Source organism: Lithobates pipiens, unplaced genomic scaffold, assembly GCF_037356315.1.
Source record: "Lithobates pipiens isolate NorthernLeopardFrog02 unplaced genomic scaffold, aLitPip1_a1.2 Scaffold_8, whole genome shotgun sequence".
Taxonomy (NCBI): Eukaryota; Metazoa; Chordata; class Amphibia; order Anura; family Ranidae; genus Lithobates; species Lithobates pipiens.
Window position 1 is genome coordinate 557,508,340 of NW_027507903.1, and position 23,473 is coordinate 557,531,812.

General features: G+C 46.1%; 1 protein-coding gene across 1 annotated transcript in view; it reads left to right on the forward strand.

Annotated features, from left to right (window-relative positions):
* The first annotated feature begins 259 nt into the window (after positions 1 to 259).
* STXBP2 (syntaxin binding protein 2) overlaps positions 260 to 23,473 on the forward strand; it is an 84,316-nt gene continuing 61,102 nt past the window's right edge. Inside the window, exons 1-3 of the mRNA XM_077469979.1 lie at positions 260 to 445; positions 21,372 to 21,421; positions 22,346 to 22,427. Of these exons, the coding sequence (XP_077326105.1) occupies positions 409 to 445; positions 21,372 to 21,421; positions 22,346 to 22,427 (169 nt within the window). The 5' untranslated portion in view covers positions 260 to 408. The remainder of the gene's footprint in view (positions 446 to 21,371; positions 21,422 to 22,345; positions 22,428 to 23,473) is intronic.

Sequence of the window (23,473 nt, forward strand, 5' to 3'; positions counted from 1 at the left end):
GTAAGATCCAACCAATAGCGTCGCTAAACGTTCCTGCGCCCACCCTAGGTCCAACTCCTTGCAAACAACTTCCCTTCCGCAACGCCCATAGCAACCAATACGGTCCTTCTTGACAGCAATATTCAACGCCCGTTTGCCAAACTCCTCCCCCACTTTACATTTCGGCCAATGGAGCAGGCTTTCCAGTCGCCCGTCTACGCCTCAAACTACCTGGAACGGTCTGTAGCAAATGGCTGGTGTCATTGGTTCGCCCAGGTCGCCTCCCAGCAACCAGGAGCCCGCCCCTTAACAACGGGCTTCCTGCTCCTCCCGTGATGTCACCAGCTCCCGTGACGTCAGCACGCGGAAGTGGCCGAAGTTTCGGGGGACCGTAGTCGTTGGCGGCTGGAGGCGTTTGGATAAAACGACATGGCGCCGACTGGGCTGAAGGCGGTGGTTGGGGAGAGTAAGTGCCATGGTGTGGTGGGTGTCGGTCCTGCCATAGAGTCTGTCAGGCTGTAGTGCCAGCTTATATTGTGTGGCCCGTGACGTCAGAGGTGGAAACGGGAAGTGGCCTTTCCTGTGGAGAATGGCTTGGTTGGGATAGTTGAGGACATTGGCAGGGCAGAGGGGGATGGGGCTGGTGTGTGCAGTACCCGACCCCCTCCCCCCGCCCAGTAAGGCCGAAGATACATCCACTGTGATACCTGACCGCACCGATTGTGTCTGTGGGGAGATCTACTGAGCCTGGGTCTGATGGAGCTCTGCATAGTAACCAATCAGCTTCCAAATTTTATTGTCAAAACTTAATTGAGCAAACTGAAGTTAGCAGCTGATTGGTTACTATGCTGAGCTGCCCCATGTTCCGTGTGCTCGGGGTCTAGTAGATTTCCCCCTATATGTCTCTATGATGATTGACGCGTTTTCAACACCTTTGCGTCCGGTTCAATAACGCGTTCCAGGCCCCTCGTCTGTGTTGGTTTCTATGCTATGGATTGTTGTACTACTGTCCCGGAATTGTTTACAGGGATGCTGCAAGGATATTTGACACCCTATGCAAAACCTAATTTTGCTGCCCCATTGGCTCCGCCCCTGACTCCACCCACTTTCCCTGTCCATGTAACCTACCTGACCCTTACACTGACCTACCTGACCCCCACACTGATCTACATTATCCCTACCCCTGTCCTACCTGCCATTAACGCTGACCTACCTTATCCCTACCTCTGACCTACCTGACATTAACACTGACCTACCTTATCCCTACCTCTGACCTACCTGACCCTTACACTGGCCTACCTGATTCCTAATACAATGTCAGTGTTATTCACACACACATGTCCTACATGCATCCGACGGCCCTGTCGGTGCCAGGAACAAACCCCACCTTGGTGCCTCTAGGCTCCAGCTGTCGCCAGCACCGGAGCGCCCACTACTCGGATCCAGTTAGGCTATAGCACAGGCTGCTGCTGTACAAAACAGGCCGGAAGGGAGAGCTCTGTCAGGACATAGTCCTCCAGTGCTGCACCTCTGACATTACTTACGGACGGGACGGCTGCCGCTTGAGTTAGTTACATGCTTCAGAGAGCAGACGGAGGCATCCCCTGCATACGGTCACCACCACATCGAAAACCTACACAGTGCAGAGACTGTCAGAAGACAAAGAGAGTAGGGAAAACAGTGCCTGGGCGCCCTAGGCGGCTGCCTAGTTTGCCTAGTGGTAGCACCGGCCCTGTTTGTTTATGCTTATTACTGGGGGGTAATAATACCCTGCGATTGAGCTGTTTTTACTCCCCCTTTTACTCTTGTGGCAGCGGCGGGGTGTGTACACATGTTTTGCAGCCATGACAGGAATTATACCCCCTGCCATTCTCAGCAGATCTACTGCCACTCTTCCACCCCTCCCCCACCCTCAGTGTGAGCAAATGCCCTCCACACACCCCTCCCCCCTCAGTGTGAGCGAATGCCCTCCACACACCCCTCCCCCCTCAGTGTGAGCGAATGCCCTCCCCCCCCTCAGTGTGAGCGAATGCCCTCCCCCCCCTCAGTGTGAGCGAATGCCCTCCCCCCCCCTCAGTGTGAGCAAATGCCCTCCCCCCCCCTCAGTGTGAGCAAATGCCCTCCCCCCCCCCCTCAGTGTGAGCGAATGCCCTCCTCCCCCCCCCCCCCTCAGTGTGAGCGAATGCCCTCCTCCCCCCCCCCCCCTCAGTGTGAGCGAATGCCATCCTCCCCCCCCCCCCCTCAGTGTGAGCGAATGCCCTCCTCCCCCCCCCCCCCTCAGTGTGAGCGAATGCCCTCCCCCCCCCCCCCCTCAGTGTGAGCGAATGCCCTCCTCCCCCCCCCCCCCCAGTGTGAGCGAATGCCCTCCTCCCCCCCCCCCCCCCTCAGTGTGAGCGAATGCCCTCCTCCCCCCCCCCCCCTCAGTGTGAGCGAATGCCCTCCTCCCCCCCCTCAGTGTGAGCGAATGCCCTCCTCCCCCCCCTCAGTGTGAGCGAATGCCCTCCTCCCCCCCCTCAGTGTGAGCGAATGCCCTCCTCCCCCCCCTCAGTGTGAGCGAATGCCCTCCTCCCCCCCCTCAGTGTGAGCGAATGCCCTCCTCCCCCCCCTCAGTGTGAGCGAATGCCCTCCTCCCCCCCCTCAGTGTGAGCGAATGCCCTCCTCCCCCCCCTCAGTGTGAGCGAATGCCCTCCTCCCCCCCCCCCCTCAGTGTGAGCGAATGCCCTCCTCCCCCCCCCTCAGTGTAAGCGAATGCCCTCCTCCCCCCCCCCCTCAGTGTGAGCGAATGCCCTCCCCCCCCCCTCAGTGTGAGCGAATGCCCTCCCCCCCCCCCCCCCTCAGTGTGAGCGAATGCCCTCCCCCCCCCCCCCCTCAGTGTGAGCGAATGCCCCCCCCCCTCAGTGTGAGCGAATGCCCTCCTCCCCCCCCCCCCCTCAGTGTGAGTGAATGCCCTCCCCCCCCCCCCTCAGTGTGAGCGAATGCCCTCCTCCCCCCCCCCCCCCCCCCTCAGTGTGAGCGAATGCCCTCCTCCCCCCCCCCCCTCAGTGTGAGCGAATGCCCTCCTCCCCCCCCCCCCCTCAGTGTGAGCGAATGCCCTCCTCCCCCCCCCCCTCTCAGTGTGAGCGAATGCCCTCCTCCCCCCCCCCCCCAGTGTGAGCGAATGCCCTCCTCCCCCCCCCCCCCCCCCTCTCAGTGTGAGCGAATGCCCTCCTCCCCCCCCCCCCCCAGTGTGAGCGAATGCCCTCCTCCCCCCCCCTCAGTGTGAGCGAAGGCCCCCCCCCCTCAGTGTGAGCGAATGCCCTCCTCCCCCCCCAGTGTGAGCGAATGCCCTCCTCCCCCCCCCCCCCCCAGTGTGAGCGAATGCCCTCCTCCCCCCCCCCCCCCTCAGTGTGAGCGAATGCCCTCCTCCCCCCCCCCCTCAGTGTGAGCGCGAATGCCCTCCTCCCCCCCCCCCCCTCAGTGTGAGCGAATGCCCCCCTCAGTGTGAGCGAATGCCCCCCTCAGTGTGAGCGAATGCCCTCCTCCTCCCCCTCCCCCTCAGTGTGAGCGAATGCCCTCCCCCTCCCTCTCAGTGTGAGCAAATGCCTTCCTCCTCCCCCGCTGTCTCTGAGACCCGTGTGTGTCCCAGCAGACAGCGCGGCAGGACAGGAAATGGCGTAGACTCCCACGGGAGTCTATGCCCGGAAGTGGGTGTAAATACCTGTCTTTGACAGGTATCTGTACCCCCCTCCCCCCTGAAAGGTGCCAATTGTGACACCGGAGGGGGGGGAGGGTTCCGATCAGCGGAGGTTCCACTTTAGGGTGGAACCCTGCTTTAAAGAGGAAGTAAACCCTGATGAGTTTACTTCCTCTTTGATTCCCTGCAAAGGTAAAGCATAATGGATTCCTATGCATCGCATAGTAGTCCATTATGTGTCACTTACCTGACATAGGAGCCAGCGAAGTCACAGCTGTCCCCTGTAGTCCGGCGCATCCATCTTCTCGGTGGTTCTCGCTGCTCCGCCGCTGTCCGGCGAAGCCGCGATGACGTCGCTCCCGCGCATATGCACGGGAGCCGCCACTCGCGGCATGTCGCCGTTTACAGCGGCGCGCTCAGTGCGCTTGCACGGGCCGTAGACAGCGGTGCCTATCTTTCGGCAAATATCTCCTAAACGTGTAGGTTTAGGAGATATTTCTTGGACCTACAGGTAAGCCTTAATCTAGGCTTACCTGTAGGTCAAAGTGGTTTGTAAGGGTTTACAACCACTTTAAGCGGTGTTGCGGCCAAAATGTTACTTTGCAAATAAAAATACTCCTCTAAGACTCATGCTTGGTGTGTTCTAATAAAGGTATGCGGTAAACTAAGGCACATTTTGTATTTGCGCAGCTTGATTGTCTTTTGTGAAGTCTCATCAGACCGCGGCCATCTCTCCCCCCCCCCCCCCATGTGCTCTTGTGGTGTGTTACCACACACTTTAGGCTACATTTCACACTTGGGGGGGTCGGCGGCATTAGCGGTAAATCTGCAGAAAACCCAAAAGTCTCTTTTTTTTAGATACAACCGTAAAAGCAGATACTACCAGTGGGCAGATAGCCGGTGGATATTACCATATAGCTCTGAAGAGCGACCCGCTATATATGGCCAACTTATCTGATACTATCTATGCTGCACTGATTTGCATCTTAGATACTGCTTGGAGGTTCCATCTCTGCCGATACTGACAAGGAGAGTTCTGTACAACTATATTTCCAATGCTGTGGGAGAGCTCAGCTGTTTTGGTTTGATCATATATAACAGTGTCAGAATTATATATATATATATATATATATCTCCTGAAGAAGCTGTTCCCAGCGAAACATGTCAAGCTTTTTGTAATTATTACCCTGTATTTAGCTGTGATGCAACTATTGGGGTTCTCAGCTGTGATTCTGGGCAAAATGAGAATCGCAACTTTTTTTTTTTTTTTTTGCTTAGATTGAGAAGATCACGATTCTGGCAATGTAAAATCTTTCACATTATGCAAAAAAAATGGGCTAACTTTACTGGTTATTTTTTATTTTAATTTAAATTTTTTTTTTAATTCATTAAAGTAATTCTTAAAAAAATTGTATTTGAATGATCGCTGCGCAAATACAGTGTGGGCTTTTACTGAATTTTCAGTCCTTTTTGACAAAAATTTTATTTGGGTACAGTCATTCAAAGTGTGAGAGCACCGAAAGCTGAAAATTGGTCTGGCTAGGAAGTGCCCAGTGGGCAAGTGGTTAATAAACTCCTCTCTTGCCTATTCAGTTATTTTGGGCAGCTACATCAGAATAACAAACACTGGATTTGTTTACTGACACTGTTATGTAATGTTATGGGGTCTGCTAATAGTCAGGGTCACACAATATTCCCCTTGGTTTAATGTGATTCCAGTCACCGTACCAGGCTGAGACGTTGTGCGTTCCACATCTGCGTCTACAGTGAGGGGAAAAAGTGTTTGATCCCCTGGTGATTTTGTAGGTTTGCCCACTGACAAAGAAATGATCAGTTTATGATTTTAATGGTGATTTTATTTTAAAGAGGTTGTACCTACAGGTAATCCTATAATAAGGCTTACTATTGGTACTGTAAATATCTCCTAAACGGCACACGTTTATTTACTCTGTACTGCGTGGACAATGTCATTGACACATGTGCTATGAACAAACGTCCCTCTGTGCCATTTCTTCACTAGCGTGTGCCATGACTGGTGGCTCCCGCACACATGCCAGTCACAGAGCCGGCGTCCGCGGCCCCCGGAAGGAAGAGGGGTGAACGTGGATGCGGCCTCCAGTGGGGACAGAGCAGGCTTCATTGCAGGTAAGTGTCACAGCATGTGCTAGTATGCAATGCATACTAGCACATTATGCTTTTACTTTGCAGGGGACAAAAAAGGAAGTAAAACCCATTAGGGTTTACTTCCTCTTTGACCCCTTCACAAAACATGACTTAGTACTTGGTGGAAAAACCCTTTTTGCCAATCAAAGAGGTCAGATGTTTCTTGTAGCTGTCCACCAGGTTTGCATGCATCTCAAGAGAAATTTTGTCCCACTCCTCTTTGCAGTTCCTTTGCAAGTCATTAAAGTGGAAGTCCATGCAAAATAAAAAATCCCTGCATCTATAGAGACCAGGGATCGAACACTAACCTCTCTATCCCTGTAAGGAAAAAAACTAGTATACATACCCTTTTTGGAAGCCGATCTGACCCGCTCCAACCAAATCCCACACTGTGCTGTCAGCCACGGCTTTTCTGTGTAGGCGGGTGCAGAAAAGATGGAGGACAACAGAAGCCCCATAGTAACTCTATGGGTGACATCACTTCCCATTCATTTCACAGTCATTGTCATCCTCTGCAGAGCTTCCGGCGCTGGAGATCGGGTTGGAGCGGGTCATATCTGCTTCCAAAAAGGTATGTATAATCATTTATTCTTTACAGGGATAGAAGGGTTAGTGGTGGATCCCTGGTGTGTATAGATGCAGGGATTTTAGATTTTGCATGGACTTCCACTTTAAGGTTTTGAGGCTGATGTTTGGTAACTCGAACCCTCAGCTCCCGTCATATATCTCCTGTGGGGATTAAGGTCTGGAGACTGGCTAGGCCACTCTAGGACATTAATGTGCTTCTTCTTGAGCCACTACTTTGTTTTCTTGGCTGTGTGTTTGGGGTCATTTTCATGCTGGAATACCCTTCCACAACCCATTTTCAATTCCCTGGCTGAGGGAAGAAGGTTTTCATCCAAGATTTGGGTGACATGGTCCCTTTGATGCAGTGAAGTTGTCCTGTACACTTAACAGAAATACACCCCCAAAGCATAATGTTTCCACCTCCATGTTTGACGGTGGGGGGTGGTGTTCTTGGGCTCATAGGCAGCATTCCTCCTCCAAACACGGGAAGTTGAGTTGATGCCAAAGAGCTTGATTTTGGTCTCATCTGACCACAACTCTTTCACCCAGTTCTCTGAATCATTCAGATGTTCATTAGCAAACTTCAGACAGCCTGTACATGTGCGTTCTAGAGCCGGGGGACCTTGCGGGAGCTGCAGGATTTCAGTCCTTCACGGCGTGGTGTGTTACCAATTGTTTTCTTGGTGACTGTGGTCCCAGCTGCCTTGAGATCATTGACAAGATTCTCCCACGTAGTTCTGGGCTGATTCCTCACCATTCTCATATTCATTGAAACTCTACCAGGTGAAATCTTGCATAGAGCCCCAGATCGAGGGAGATTGAGTTATTTTGTGTTTCTTCTATTTGTGAATAATCGAACCAATGGGTGTCACCATCTCGCCAAGCAGCTTGGCCGATGGTCTTTTAGCCCATTTCAGCCTTGTGTAAGGCTACAATCTTGTCCCTGACATCCTTGGACAGCTCTTTGGTCTAGGGCTACGCCATAGTGGAGAAATTGGATTCTGATTGTCTCTGTGGACAGGTATCTTTTATACAGGTAACAAGCTGAGATTAGGAGTGCTCCTAATCTCAGCTCGTTACCTGTATAGAAGACACCTGGGAGCCAGAAATCTTGCTGATTGATGGGGGATCAAATACTTATTTAACTCAAAAAAATGTAAATCAATTTATAACTTTTTTTGAAATGCGTTTTTCTGGATATTTTATTCTCTCACTGTTAAAATAAACCTTCCATTAATCTCATAATTTTGACATGCAGCTTTTACTGAAAGGAAACTTTCCTTTTATTTTTATCATGTCTTCACGTTGAATTGACATTGTTTTGTGAACTTTCACCCTTATTTTTTGCTTTCCCTAACATTTATTTTTACTCCCTCCTGTGACAGAATGGCTTTTAACCACTTGCTTACTGGGCACTTAAACCCCCCTCAGTCCCAGACCAATTTTCAGCTTTCAGCGCTGATGCACTTTGAATGACAATTGCACGGGCATACAACACTGTACCCAAATGAAACTTTTATCATTTTTTTCCCACAAATAGAGCTTTCTTTTGGTGGTATTTAATCACAGCTGAGAGTTTTATTTTTTGCTAAACAAACAAAAAAAAAATCATGTTTAATAGTTTGTTATAAAATTTTGCAAACGGGTCATTTTTCTCCTTCATTGAAGTGCGCTGATGAGGCGGCACTGATGGGCTGCATTGGTGGGCACTGATGGGCTGCATTGGTGGGCACTGATGGGCACATAAGATGGCACGGATGGGTGGCACGGATGGGCACTGATAGGTACCACTGATTGATGGGCACTGATAGGTGGCACTGATGGGTGGCACTGCTGGGCACTAGTAGATGACACTGATGGGCACGGATATGTGGGCACTGGGGTGCAGCACCTTTGTTAAGGCAGATTGTGGGCACTGCTGGGTGGCACTGACGGGGGGCACTTACTTTTTTTAATGTGGCACTAGCAGGGGGCAGGTGGGCACTAGCAGGGCTGGCTGTGATCGGGACTGATGTCCCGATCACGGCCGCCGGTGATGGGCTTTTTTTTTCTCCTCGCGCTGTCAGCGCGAGGAGGAATAATAGCCGATTACCGGCTCCGTTATATCACATGATCAGCTGTCATTGGCTGACAGCTGATCACGTGATAAGGGGTCGGGATCGACCCATTGCACGGATCGGTGATCAGGCGAGTCTCGTAGACTCGCCAATCACAGAGAGTGCCGCGCGCACCCCCCCCAGGGGGCGTGCAGGCCGCTCGTGCACGGGACGACGTCAATAGACGTAGTCCCGGAAAAGGAGATCCGCGCTGTAGCCGTCATTTGACTATAGCGCGGATCTCAAGTGGTTAATTTATTTTAGGCAAATACGTTTTTCAGGTTCCCTTCCCTTTCCTCCTTCTGTATTTCTTGCCTGGGTGAGAATTACGTAGCCCGCAGCCTCCTGAGATACTCATGTCTCACATCCCAGGTGGTTTTGGAGGGAACCTACTGCACGTGCGCCGTTGTGCTTAGTGGGCCGGCTGCAAGACTTGGGTAGAGACTCCCAATGGTGTAAAGAAAGGAAGATGGTGAGACAGACTGAGTGTGCTGCAGCTGGGTGGCATATTACAACAGAACAGCCCTGGATTCACTGGGCTTGTGAATGCAAATCAATTTTTTCAATTGAAACATTGGAAGGGGCTGAAGGAGCAGAAGTTGGCCCTCCCCTGCAGCCTTCTACGACACATCACGGGTCCCAGAAGGCTGCTGGACCATTCACAATATGCAGTGCAGAGCGGCTCGCACATGTGCAGTGGGAAGCTGGCTCTGAAACCACAAGCAGTCAGACTGGCTTTCCAAAGTGAACATGCCAAGGACCCAAAGACTGGTGTAGAGCCAGTTTGGATGAGAACTGTGCTGAATCCTCAGACAGGTAAGCGACCTATAATTAAAAGTCAGCAGCTCCAGTATTTGTAGCTGCTGACTTTTAATTCTATTTTTATTAGGATAAAGAACCATTTTAAAAAAGTGAGAGGAAGGGGCAGTGAAGAAGATGAAGCGCTGCTGTGACTTTGTCAGTTGTACATGTTGTTGTTTTTTTTTTCAGCTTGAACTACTGAGCTTTGTACTCGGACCTCTCTGCAAAGCACATAACCATAGATGGGAAAACATGGGAAAAGCAGCTTGGAACTCCACCTACTGCCTGAGAAATAAGAAAACCCAAATATTCATGTGCAATAAAATTTAAAATTATAAATTTTTCTCGGCTGTGATAGAATATGTACAGGTGTAGTTTCTCTTCCCCCAACAAACACACTCTCTTATAAGTAGTTTAAAGCCGAGTTCCACTCAAAAGAAGAACTGCTTATCTGTCTCCTCCCCTCCCCTGCGGCGCCACATTTGGCACTTTAACACAGAAGTTCAGGCCCCTCCTTCCTTCCGTCGGACCAATTAGAGAGCGCAGCCTACCTCACGCATGTGCAGTAGGGAACAGGCTGTGAATCCGAAAGGTTTCACTGCTGGGTTCCCTTACCAGGAATGGCGGACATTACAGGCTCCCTGCACAGGTAGGTGTCCTTATATTAAAAGTCAGCAGCTGCAGTATTTGTAGCTTCTGACTTAAAATTTTTCATGGGGGGGGGGGGGGGGGGGGCTGGACCTCCTCTTTAAGGTCATTTAACTCTGATTATGTTGTTTTCCATTGATGTGTACAGGGTAATGGTCTTGGATTATGGTCAGTTGATCTTGTAGATAAATCCAAGGGAGTGGATAGGTAAACAGTTCTTCTGCCACTTATCTTAGGAAAATGGTGAAGGGACAGGTTTCCTAACGTATCAGTTGTTTCCCTTAACTCCATAGACATGAGATGTGGTCACCGTGTGTTTATGTACACAGAGAGCGATTTCCTGGATGTTTATCTGAATTGGTGAGGCCACTCCTGTATGCATGTGTGAAGTAGGTGGATCTGGAGCTGTTCTACCTGTCTGTGTACATACACCGTCACTTGTACCATGTGTATTTACAGTGTAGGTCAGTCATCCTGCACCCAATATTAGGGTCCTTTCACACGGGGCAGATCAGTTCTGATCCACCCTGTGGATATCCGTTTGCTCAGCGGGGATCACTCCGCCGATCCCCGCTGAGCAGGGAGATGACAGGTCTGTCTCCGCACACTGTGCAGGGACGGACCTGTCACAGCGCCGCTCTCCCCTATGGGAGATCGGATGACGACGGACCGCAGTGCCCGTCGTCATCCGATCCGATCCGCAGACGGATGGAAAAATAGCTTTTTCCTCCGTCACACTTTTTCGGATCGGAGCGGGTCGGATGTCAGCGGACATGTCACCGCTGACATCCGACGCTCCATAGAGCTCTATGGAGCACCCGTTCAGGTCCGCCTGAAAAACTGACAGGCGGGCCTGAACGGGACGTTAGTGTGAAAGGGGCCTTAGGCTTAGAGGACAGCAGTGGGCACTAAACCTTGGCAGCCAATTGCTCTACAGTCAGTGAAGTAATGAAATCTCATTACTGAATAATTTCTGTATTTTATGGCATTTACAATTTTAATTGTGTGTGTATAATAATAATTATATATATATATAATATAATCTCTTTTTTTTTTTTTTATGTACCGTAGTTAACATTTAGAACTAAAAAACAAAAGAATTATAGTAATTAAAGTGGGAATAAACTCGCATCTCTGACTTGTACCTATAGGTAAGGCTTACTTCTAAGTACTGTAAATATCACTTAAACATGCACCGTTTAGGAGATATTTATTGTATATGCAGCTGATGACGTCATTGGCGCATGTGCTCTGAAGGAATGGCCTGGGCCGTTCCTTGGGAGTTCTGTGCCGTAAACGGCGGCTCCCTGTGCATGCATGGGAGTGATGTCATCGTGGCTCCAGCCAGTCACAGAGCCGGAGTTCAGGGACCTGAAGAGAGACCTGGTGAAGATGGAGCCTCCAGGGGAAAAAATTGAATACAGGACAAGAAAATATGCGCGATATGGGAAAAGAGACAGGGATAGAGCAACTTAAGGGGGGGGGGGGGGAAGAAACCTGAGCGGAAATACAATCAGGCTATGGGGGCACTCGGAGAAGAGGAGGAGCCAAGATCACTGGCCGGGGACCCCAGAATAGGATGTCCGGGGCCTCCCTGTGCAAAACCATTACACAGAGGTTTAACACTTTAACTGTATTACTTTAAGCCCTGGTTCACATTGAATGTGGGTTTAAAATCATGCAACTTCACTTGAAACCCATTATTTCAAAGCTGCTTGTCAGTGCAACTTGGCTGACATTTGTGCGACTTCATGCACAGGTGTCTATGCAAAGTCACACCTAAAATTGCCAAAAGTAGTGCAGGAACTACTTTTTCAAATCGGCGTGATACAGAAAAGTTGGCGTCGCACTAATCTGAATAGATCCATTCCAACTTGTTAGCATGACAAGCCGCACCAGTGTAAACGGGGATAAACCCCCCCCCCCCCCCCCCTCTTCTTCTTTTTTTTTTTTTTTTTTTTTTTTTCCTTTTGAAGAACATGGAATGTATTTAGCTGATTTTTAAACTGAAAGGTCAGTCTCGAGAGGAAGAGGTAACGGAAGAACAGGCAGTGCAAATAAAAGGTAGATCAAAGAAGCATCTCAGGACAAGCAGCACACTAGTACAGATGTGGCCATGATGGGATTTTGCTCTGTGCTAACTATTCCCGGGTAATAAATTGGTGCTATGTCCTCCAGGGTGTGGGAGACGTGGCACATTTTCACTCTGCCTGAGTCCTACCAGTGCTGGCAATGGCATCCTGCCATACAGTATATAGAGGAGCACTCTTGTCAAGTAGTATAAGGCTCCATTCACAGTTATGAGACTTGTCATGCAACTTTGGACACACAAAGTTGCATGACAAGTTGCAGCCCATGTATTTCAATGGAAGCTGTTCAAATCTACTTTAAAGTAGGTTCCTGCACTACTTTGATGTGCCTTTGTGCAACTTAAAGTGGTTGTAAACCTTTACAATCCACTTTTTGCTACAGGTAAGCCTATAATAAGGCTTACCTGTAGCTACCCCGGAGATCTCCTAAACCGTGCATATCCCCTATATCTGTATGTGCCGTCATTGGCACTTCAGTAAGTGTTCTGTTACCTGCGGCTCTCGTGCGCATGCGTGGGAGTGATGTCATCGCGGCTCCAGCCAGTCACAGCACTGGAGCCTACTTTCCCCGGAAAAAAACTCCGGGAGCGATGTTGCCGGCCGGTGCTGTGTACAGGCACTGCAGCGGGGGCTTCAAATTCAGGTGAGTATTACAGCATACTAGCTCATTATGCCTCTGTCTTGCAGGTCTTTTTACAACCACTTTAAGTGCCGTAGACTACAATATTGACTCATAAAAGTCGCATCTTAATGTTATCAATGCAACAGTCAAAGCCAAAGTGGCATGCAAATTGCACCCATCCAAGGTTACATCGAAGTTGCAATGTAAATTGCACTGCTTTGGAGTTGCACAAGTGTGAATGGAGTCTGTACCCTCTCCACTGCCATCCCAGCATGAGATTCTGGTCGCGGAAGTGACAACAATTGGAATAAGCACAGTATAGAGGAAAAGTTAGCTGCTGTGTACTTTGGTCAGCTCGCTTTCAGAAGCCGCTCAGAATTCTGAATACAATGGTTAGAGGCGGCGCACCATACACTGGGATAGACCATGTCACCACAGGTGCTCTGGGAGCCATTTCTCAGTCTGAACACCATAAAGAGCTGAGGACAATGATCACTGCTAGTCTCACTAAAGCGTCTCTTTGTAGAAGTGACTGATAATGGAGTATTTGTGTCCCAGACAATAAGCGTTTCACAACAGCGAGTTAGCACAACAAGCGTGAATACAATGCAAACCAAGCCTAGTTCTGCTGAGTAATGACCGTTGTACCAGTTCTCTAATTAAGGAGCTTGATTAAAGCAGCTTCTAAACATGGGCATATATATTCATTATATGTAGATCAGACCATTAGACCAATGTCAGTATTCGGTGCTCATCAAGCTTTTTATGGCCATAGCCAATCTCTACTTAATGTACATGTAAAACTCTAGCACTGTGTATGGCAAACGACTGCATTTTTTAAACTAAAATATTTGTTTTCAACTTTATTTTATCCTCTTGTTGTATCTCAGTGCTGCTGATCTCCTTCAGTCACGCTTTGTCTTCACGGGGATAGCTGCATGATGTTTCTCGGGGAGAACGCCCTGATAATGACCACAATGCCTCCATAGTGTGGGTGGCAAAAGCCCCTTGTAGTCTCCACCAGAAGTGCATAGGATAGGGTGAGAACGCAAGAGTATACCTGGGAGGCACTGACATGGTGTTGTCCCTCTACTAAGGAAGTGCCTGAATAAGGACCTTCATGGCAGATCACAAGGTATTACCGTAATGAAAGCTGCAGATTTAAAGATGGGCCCCAGGTAGAGCTGCCCGATTTTAATAATTAAAAGAGAAATAAGGAAATTTTTTTTTTTTTTTCCCCATATTCATACTTTGGTAGATGCAGCATCTGTTCCCCCGTCACCTCTAACACTGAGAAACGAGCGATCGAACACCAGCGATCACTTGGTTTTCAGAGCTCCGTGAGTAGAGAGCTGCCGTCAGTAACAGCTTTCTGCTCTTCTACCTCCTTGCTCACTGGAGCGCTGAGCTGTGGAGGGGGCACAGCAGCCGTCTCAGGCTCTCATCGGCTTGCTGAGAGGCTGAGTCGGGTGTCGGTCCAGGGACCTGGCAGGTCCAGACTCCGTGGTCGGGATGACGCGGTGCCTGGACTGACGTTGATGACGTTCCGCTCTCTGCAGAAAACGGATCACAGGAGTGCGAAACTAATTGCACTCCTGTGATCCATAGGAGACGTACAGCCAAACGAGCTTGGGTTATACTTGTCCTTTTCTAACCACGTAAGGATCAAGCCTCTTTCTGAGATTTGGTGTTTACAAGTTAAAAACAGTTTTTTTTTTCTCTGCTACAAAAAAAAAAAAAAAAAAAAAAAATATATATATATATATATATATAATACACACACACACACACACACACACGTGTTTTTGTAGCTGAGACCCTAGAGAATAAAATGGCGACCATTGCAATATTTATGTCACAATATATATTTGCGCAGCGAATCTATCAAACGCAATTTTTATTGGGGAGGAAAAAAATGCACTTTTTGTATGATGTAAAAGATGTTACTTTTTATAATGTGAAAGATGATCTTTTTATTCTAAGCAAAAAAAATTGTGGCTCTCATTTTATCCAGAATCGTGCCGTTCTAGCCCCAGGTATGGTGTGTGGTTTTTTTTTTTTTTTTTTTTTTTTTTATAATTGTAGCGTTTACATTTGTCCAGCTTGGATCACGGTAAGAATACATATTTCATACCTGTGGGACAGCTGTGGAAGAAGGTAATCTCTGTAGTAATAGGCGCTACAACAGTAATCATTGCTGTTATCCAAGTCCCGTGACGAGTGGCTGCCATTCTGCATAGTGAATGCAGGGGGTTTGCCTGTTTGACATGGGCGCCATCCACAGAATGCATTGTGTTTGTTTTGTTCTTGTGTTTGTTTTTTCTTCCCCTTTTTTATTTATTTATTTATTGAATACAAGGCTTTCTTTGGAGGATTTGGAGAGGCATTTTTTTAAACGTATACATGCTATTTACCTGCAAAAGCCTTCCTTGTGTAGACATCCAGAAGCCATGAAACTGCTGATGGGTGCCGCCATCTTAGATGTGATGTCAGCAGACTCGTAGCTGTCACTCAAGGGATTCTCTGTAGTATTCTACTTTCCAGTAGCCACATAAAGGATTACGTAAGGAGGTAAAATGAGGGGTGGAGGAGCTGGGCCAGCACAGCACAATGAGTAATTGGACACTCCTGGAAGAGAGAGTTATGATGTGCAAGGAGGGAGGGGGCTGTGCTAGGCAATTGATTCTTCTGGAATTTTTTGATCTACTTGGAGCATACAAAGTCATGACTTTCCATGCACAGCCTCCCTTCCCCAATAGAGCTGGGCTTATTTCTCCATTTACAGATGAACAGTGTAGAAATGTATCCAATCACAAAACACCCTAATTGTGTAAATGTTTCAATCATACACACTTTCAGAACATTGTATACTACCCTGCAGCCCTTTGTCATCAACTGTTACATGTCAACTGTCCGTTCTGCGGCCCCGGGGTTATCTGTCCAGTGATAATCTATCACAGGATTTCCTACAAGTGTCACACACCCAGCCTCACAGCTTTGGGCTTCCTTTTTTTTTCTACTTTTTTTTTTTTTTTTTTTTTTCTTTTGCCTCAGATCTAGATACCATAGACTTATGGGATTCTGCTGTCCTCAATTAACTGAATAATGTAACTGATAAAGTTGGGTATACCCTATTAGAATTTCCTTCAAATTTTTTTTTTTCCTATTCGTTGTTAGAAGTTTCTTTTTTTTTTTTTTCCCCTAATCATTAGTGGGGTCAGGATGGAAAATATTTCTCGAACAAAAGAATTTCTAACCATTAATGTGGTTTTTTATTTGTTAAAATCTGTTCATTCCAAAATCAAATGTTAGATCCCTCAGTCCCTTTCCCTGTCTCAAAAGAAGATGTCGGGGGTCATGTGTAGATCCCTTATATCTCACCAAAGCTACCCCCCCCCCCCCCAACAGGGCATCAGGGGTCATGTGTAGATCCCCAATATCTCACCAGAGCCACCCCCCCCCCCCCCGACCAACAGGGCTGATAAGAAAGAATTGTAATAAAAAAAAAAAAAAACACTGACGCTGTCCCCCCTCTCTGTCTCTCTCTGTCTAACGTCCTTTAAAAGTGGTGTTTTTGACATCCAGTGTGCATGAGTCCTTAAAGCAGTTGTATAGTTAATTTTTTCACTTTGACCTACAGGTGAGCCTATAATGAGGCTTACCTGTAGATAAAAAGAATATCTCCTAAACCTGTACGGTTTAGGAGATATTCCCCTCGCAATGAGCCGCTGACTTTGGAGGCGCATGCGCACCGGGGATTCTAGGCTGAAATTCCGACAGAAGCCAGACTCTGCCGGGAAGAAAACTCCCACGCACAAGCATGGGAGTGACGACCTCACGGCTCCGGCCACTCACAGCGCCGGAGCCTCGATACCCAGAAGACACACGAGGGAACATGTCCGCTCCCTCGGCGTGGACTGAGTGAGATTCCGGCGCCTCGTTCTAAGGTAAGTATTTCATAATGAGCTAGATGCCTTTTCCCTTACAGGTGTAAAAAAATAAAATAAAAAAATAAAAGTTTTAAAAAATAATAAAAAAAAAGTCAGCAGGTTTACTCCCGCTTTTAACCTTGCACTGTTGTAGCATTTCCTGAATAGCAGTCACTGATTAATTCTGCTTTCTACCTGTAGTTTCAGTTGAGCTGCAGATAAAGATCTGCTAGTCTTTCTCTCCTCCATTTATTTGTATATGTATTTCTTGTTCATTAGTAAAGTAAGTATAGATTCATTGCACTTAGTCCTTGGTTTTAAATTAACTTTTATTAACAGTCAGTTGCGCATTCTGGAATCAGACCTGAGACTGACCTACTTTACCAAAATACTTTTTACCTAAACATCTGCAGAAGCTGGTCACCCCTATACTTGAAAGTTTGCATTTGGTAGTGGTCTTTATAATCTGACAAAACAAAAAAAAGTATTGCCACAAGGCACTTTACAGTTTGATGATTTTGGTAGGTGATCTTAAAGGCCAACGCTGGGAAAAGTAAAAGTCCTCCCTTGCAGTGGGACTGCTCCCACACTACAAGGGCTAACTGCTTACAGTGCCTTGAAAAAGTATTCATACCCCTTGATATTTTCCACATTTTGTCATGTTGCAACCAAAAACGTATACATATAATATAACTTTTTTTTTTTTTTTTTTTTTTCTTTTTTTACAAATATCTGAAAAACGTGGTGTGCATTTTGTGTTCAGCCCCCCTGAATCAATATGTTTGTAGAACCACCTTTCACTGCAATTACAGCTGCAAGTCTTTTGGGGGATGTCTCTACCAGCTTTGCACATCTAGAGTGACATTTTTACCCAGCTCTGTCAGATTGAATGGAGAGCATCTGTGAACAGCAATTTTCAAGTCTTGCCACAGATTCTCAATTGGTTTTAGGTCTGGACTTTGACTGGGCCATTCTAACACATGAATATGCTTTTATGTAAACCATTCCATTGTAGCTCTGGCTGTATGTTTAGAGTTGTTGTCCTGCTGGCAGGTGAACCTCCACCCCAGTATCAAATCATTTGCAGACTCGGACATGTTTTCTTCTAAGATTGCCCTCTATTTGGCTCCACCTGGCTTCCCATCAACTGACCAGCTTCATTGTCTCTGCTGAAGAAAAGCATTCCCACAACATGATGCTGCCACCACCATGTTTAATGGTGCGGATGGTGTGTTCAGGGTGATGTGCAGTGTTAGTTTTCTGCCACACATGGTGTTTTGCTTTTAGGCCAAAGTTGGTCTTGTTTGACCAGAGCACCTTCTTCCTCAAGTTTGCTGTGTCCCCCACATGGCTTCTCGCAAAGTGCAAACAGGACTTCTTATGGCTTTCTTTAAATGATGGCTTTCTTCTTGCCACTCTTCCATAAAGGCCAGGTTTTTGAAGTGCATGACTAATTGTTGTCCTTTTGGACAGATTCTCCCACCTGAGCTGTGGATCTCTGCAGCTCCTCCAGAGTTACCATGGGCCTCTTGGCTGCTTCTTTGATTAATGCTCTCCTTGCCCATCATGTCAGTTTAGGCGGACAGCCATCTCTTGGTAGGTTTGCAATTGAGCCATACTCGGTCCATCTGAAAATGGAAAGAACAGTGCTCCATGAGATGTTCAGAGCTTTGGCTATATTTTAGAACCTAACCATGCTTTAAACTTCTTCAGATCGTTATCCCTGACCTGTCTGGTGTGTTGTGTCACTTTGTGTTGGTCTATCACATAAAATCCCAATATTATACATTTACGTTTTTGGTTGTAACATGACAAAATTTAGAAAATGAGTATGAATACTTTTTCAAAGCACTGTATGTCTAGGGGGGGGCAATAAAGCATTTTTAATTGCCTGATCCTCCTTTCTGCTGTAGATGGTGGTCCTCCACCATGCCCAGACGACAGACTGTCAGTGTCCTTACAGGGCTATGGTCCCAGCATCGGGGCATCCAACCTCAGAAGGCAGGGAAGAAAAGGCTCTGGGGAATGGTCTAACAGCATGGAGGAGCCAGAGAAACCTCCATTGCAAGGGAGGAATCTATACAGAGGCAGCAGGTTGCTGCATGTGTGGAGGAGAAAGTCTTTTGTCTTTCGAAGGACTGATACTGTGGAAGATGGGCCCAAAAAAGGTGAGCAAGGCAAAAGACTAGGCACCAGTACTAGCTGATCTTTCCCCAATATGGACTTACCATGCCTTTATTCTGCACTGTGTCTCTGTGTGGAGGCAGCTATTTCAATAGAGTAGCTGATGGGAAAATGCACAGATACACATACACATACACAGAATGGATGAAAGAAAAAGCAGGGAAATCCTTGCACTGCAGGCCCTCAAGTACAGTTTCCTCTCCAGCCAGCGGACCAGTGAGAAAACCTGTAGTATTTATCACCCAACCTCATGAGACTAGTAGCATTTCCTTAGTTGATCCCACGCTCCAGCCTTTCAGCTTCACGGTTATAGAACAGAGTGACTGGCACAGTATTGGCATTGTTGTTTTTCAAGAGAAATTCAAGACAAAAGGTAAATTTTTCAGGTTACGGTTTTAAAATAATAGATGTATTAGACTGGTAGGTCTTTACTTTTTAAAGAAGACAGTGGGTATAGAAATAATTGCGCTCCCTCCCCCCCCCTTTTTTTTTTTTAAATCAAAGGTAAAATAAATAAGAAAAATACATATATATACACACACGCCCTGTCCTGCTGAGCTCGCATGCTGAAGCGAACACATATGTGAGTAGCGCCCGCATATGAAAACTGTGTTCAAACCACATATGTGAGGTATTGCCGCAATCGGTAGAGCAATAATTCTAGCCCTAGACCTCCTACGTAACTCAAAGCATACAACCTGTATAATTTTTTTTTAAACGTCGCCTATGGAGATTTTTATGGGTAAAGGTTTGTCGCCATTCCATGAGCGGTGCAATTTTGAAGCGTGACATGTTGGGTATCAATTTATTCGGCGTAACATCATCTTTCACAATATTTAAAAAAAATTGGGATAACTTTACTGTTGTCTTAACTTTTTTTTTTTTTTTTATATTTCAAAAATGTGTATTTTTTTTTCCCCAAAAGAAGTGCGCTTGTAAGACCGCTATGCAAATACTCTGTGACAGAAAGTATTGCAACGACTGCCATTTTATTCTCTAGGTGTTAGAACCCCCAAACATTATACATTTTATTTTTTTTTATTTTTTTTAACTAATTTTCTAGCAAAACAGTTTTAACTTGTAAACAACACATCTAAAAAATGTCCTTTTAAGTGGTTAAAAACTAGAAAACTATTTGACCTAAATTACAACTGGGACATCTTTCTACTTTTATGAATTTTCTTCAAACACTGTAATCATTGCCTGTGTTGTATTTATGGTTCTAGTTGTATGTCTTAGTCACTGTGTGTGTACTATTTTAGTCCTCTCGCACTTTTTTTTTTTTATTATTTTTATTTTTTTTTAAGCGTTTTCTATATTACTTCATTGCTTTTGAAGAAGCTGAGCTTCTGCTAGCTCCTGACTTTAGGTTCATAATTAGCCAGCATCTCCAGAGAATTTGCTTTGTTTGCTTAGTGGAGCTTTTTGCATCACGTTTGCTTTACCCAGATTAAGAAGTCATTGCCACCTTGCCCTTGCACAGTGACCCTTTCACATTGGCAATCTGATTAGGTCCACCTCTCAAGTTTTTCAGACGGACCTGATCGGAGCTCCATGCATTCCTATGGTTTGTAGGGCGTAACTGGACTTGTCTGTTTACACCCACCTACCTCGTGGTCCGATCAGGCCCACTAAAGAAAATTGGAGGGGGACTGCAGACTGCATCCTCTTCCGTTTGGGCAGATGGGAGGCAGCCAGGTGTAAATGGACAGCAGAGTTTGTTCACTCATGGCGGCCCATAGAGTAGAGCGGGCTCTGTCTTCTCTGCAGAAAAACTGAGCGGTCACAGTCCTGTCATCTGCCCAGCTCTGCTTTGATTAACAAGGGATCTGTGAGTGGATCCCCTGCTGATCGGAATGTAAACCGCCTGTGTGCAAAGGGCCCAAAAGGCCCTAACCCACTCATACTCCGCTTACCAGAGATCCCTTGCTGCTCCTGCCTCCTTTGCAGCCAGTGACAATACCCGATTCTTCTAAGTAGGGGGGTATTTCTTACTGTCACATGACATAGCATAAGGAGAGGATAAAACCCCTGTCACTTTTATTACTTTTTTGTTAATTTCTTTTCCAGAGACAGGAAATAGGACATCTATCTAAAATGGGGGAGATCCACAGTTGTCGCCAGAACAGGTGTTCCAAGTGGAAGATTTTTATTCCCCCCCCCCCCCCCCCACTGTAAAAATTTTTAGAATTTTTCCATCCCTTTCTGTCCCAGTGGGAAAGGTCACCAAGTGTTATAGAGAGGGTAAGTCTCCCCAATTGCTTCACAGACAGAATTAAAAACAAGGACAGGGGGTTCTAACCTTTCCTTCCTCAAATAAATTTTTTGCTTGTATATACTTTGTTAAAGTTATGCTGGACAAAGTGCATGAATCCACGTTTTCCCTTCAGTGCGGCAATCCACGTTTCCCATCGGTTTTTCATGCAGCTTAGCCAGCCTGTGCCTGCTTTTGCCTGGTCTCTTCTTGTTGTGGTTCTTTGCATTGGGATCAGCAATATTTGTTGTTTTTATATCCGTACATCAATTTATATCAATAAATTAGCCTTCATCTACTGAATTTCTATTGTTTGCCAAGTTTCTCTCTCACTCTGGATTTTTTATTTTTTTCTTGCTCTTCAGAGATCCTGAACGGGGTAATCTGCAGCATCAAAAAGGATGGCGAGTGGAAGGTAAGTGATCGACTTGAGCAAAACTCGTTACTAATAATGTGCTGTTATTTTGTTGCATGTTCTAAGGAAAGCCATGTTATCCTGACTTTGTAGATGTGTCACCCTGTTGCAATTTACATTTCCCTACATTGGATTGATTTTGGTGCTCCATGCTATTTGAGCTTTATGTGAAGGCTAGAATAAATTGTTCTTATTTTATCCATGTATCCAGCTTGACATGTTACACAGATTGGTGGCACTGGTCAATTTTATAGATGAGCAGAGCAAGTTGTCACCAATCTGTGGCTACTGAATGGTGGACCTTTGTGTCATTGAGAAAAATACATGTCTGCCCAGTCTTCTTTCAAGAAAGTGCAGGCTTGGTCAGTCTCCTACTGGAGGAAGGATTATCCATGTGACAGCTTGTTGAATGGAGGAAGTTCTCATTATCTCCACCATGGTAGCCTCATGTGGCCTTTTTCCTGAGCATTGCATCAGATTTTGGCATTGGGTCATTTATCTCTGTACATATAGTCATTAACGACAGAAATAAACTTGGTACCTGTACCTAACTTGTAGGCTGTTTTCTTTGAATCTGCAGGAACATGGGGGGGGTAGGCTTAAAGTGTTACTAAACCCACAACAGTAAAATCAATCTGTATATCCAGTAAAGCATGCTTGCTATACTGTGGAACCTAAGGGGTTAATCCTCCACACTGTGTAAAAAGGCTGTTTGGTGTTTTTTTTATTTTTTTTGGGGGGGTGACACAAATTATTTGCAAGACCGACCACTTGTTTTTTTTTACTGAGCCATTTCGGTCTGAGATGTAAGGGAGGGCTTTGCAGATTTTAGCAATGTATGTCAATCAACCAGCAGATGCAGCAATTTAGTGTGTACAGCAACCAGAAGTACCTTATCTTGTTATTTTGTCTTCCTTCCTCAAGGTCTTGCTGGTCGACCACACCAGTATGCGCATACTGTCTTCATGCTGCAAGATGTCCGATATACTGGATGAAGGCATAACTAGTAAGTTAGGGTGCAGTTTTCAAGGAAAATAAAGTAAAAGTATTCTGATGTTGCAGGATGTATCTTAATTTTTTTGATTTGTCAATAAAATGTTTACATCGGGGTATTAAATACAAAACAGATTGGCCTACTCTGGATAAATTTGTAACCACACATGCCCTTCTAAGCGCCCCTTCACACATGCCTTCAGTTTGTTTCATCAATTCACTTTGAACTGCACTGTATTTCACTGTGCAGGAGTGTTGGTTACAATTTGATTAGGGTACTTCTAGTAGCAGTTAGGGGATTCTTGAGTATACGGATCACCCAGGACAACCCTTAAAATGTAACTATTATATTGAAGAAAACAATTGCAAGACGAGCAAGTTTCAGATAAATCTTGAACTTTAAGGCCTCATGCACACTGGAGCGTAAAATAATGTTATAAAAACGTCAGTAGCTTTGCAGTGAGTTTTTTCAACGTTTTTGCGATATCGGTTTTTGGCTTTTTTTTAATCTTTTTTTTTTTTTTTTAAATAGATCAAAAACGTTAAACGCTGGTGAGTGACGTTTTTCAGCGTTTATCGACGTTTATCAGTGTTAGAGAGTTTTTACAGCTGAAAAACGTCTCTCAGAACCCACTAGTGTGTTTGTTTACTGCCCAAAACTGCTGATAACAGCCTATGTGTGCATGGACACATAAGATAATATGATGAAGAGTTTAATGACTGTAGAAAAAAAAGTCTACTGCCAAAAATAGCTGCTGTAAAAATGTCCAGTGTGCATGAGGCCTAAATAGTAGATAATATGGTAAGCCACAAAGCTATGAGTTTAAGGAACACGCTTCGGGAAACAGTCATAGAGTAGAGAAACTTTACATGAGAATGCTAGAGTTTTTTGCGATTGTAGCTCATTTGCGCACAGCACTCAGAAAATTTACTGTTGCTGCATTTGATATTTCTCCTATCAAGATCCATTTATAAAAGACCATAGGAAAAAACACATGAAATGGAATGGAGAGCCCAGTTAAATAGTGGGTACATGATGCCTGCATGTAAAACTTTTTA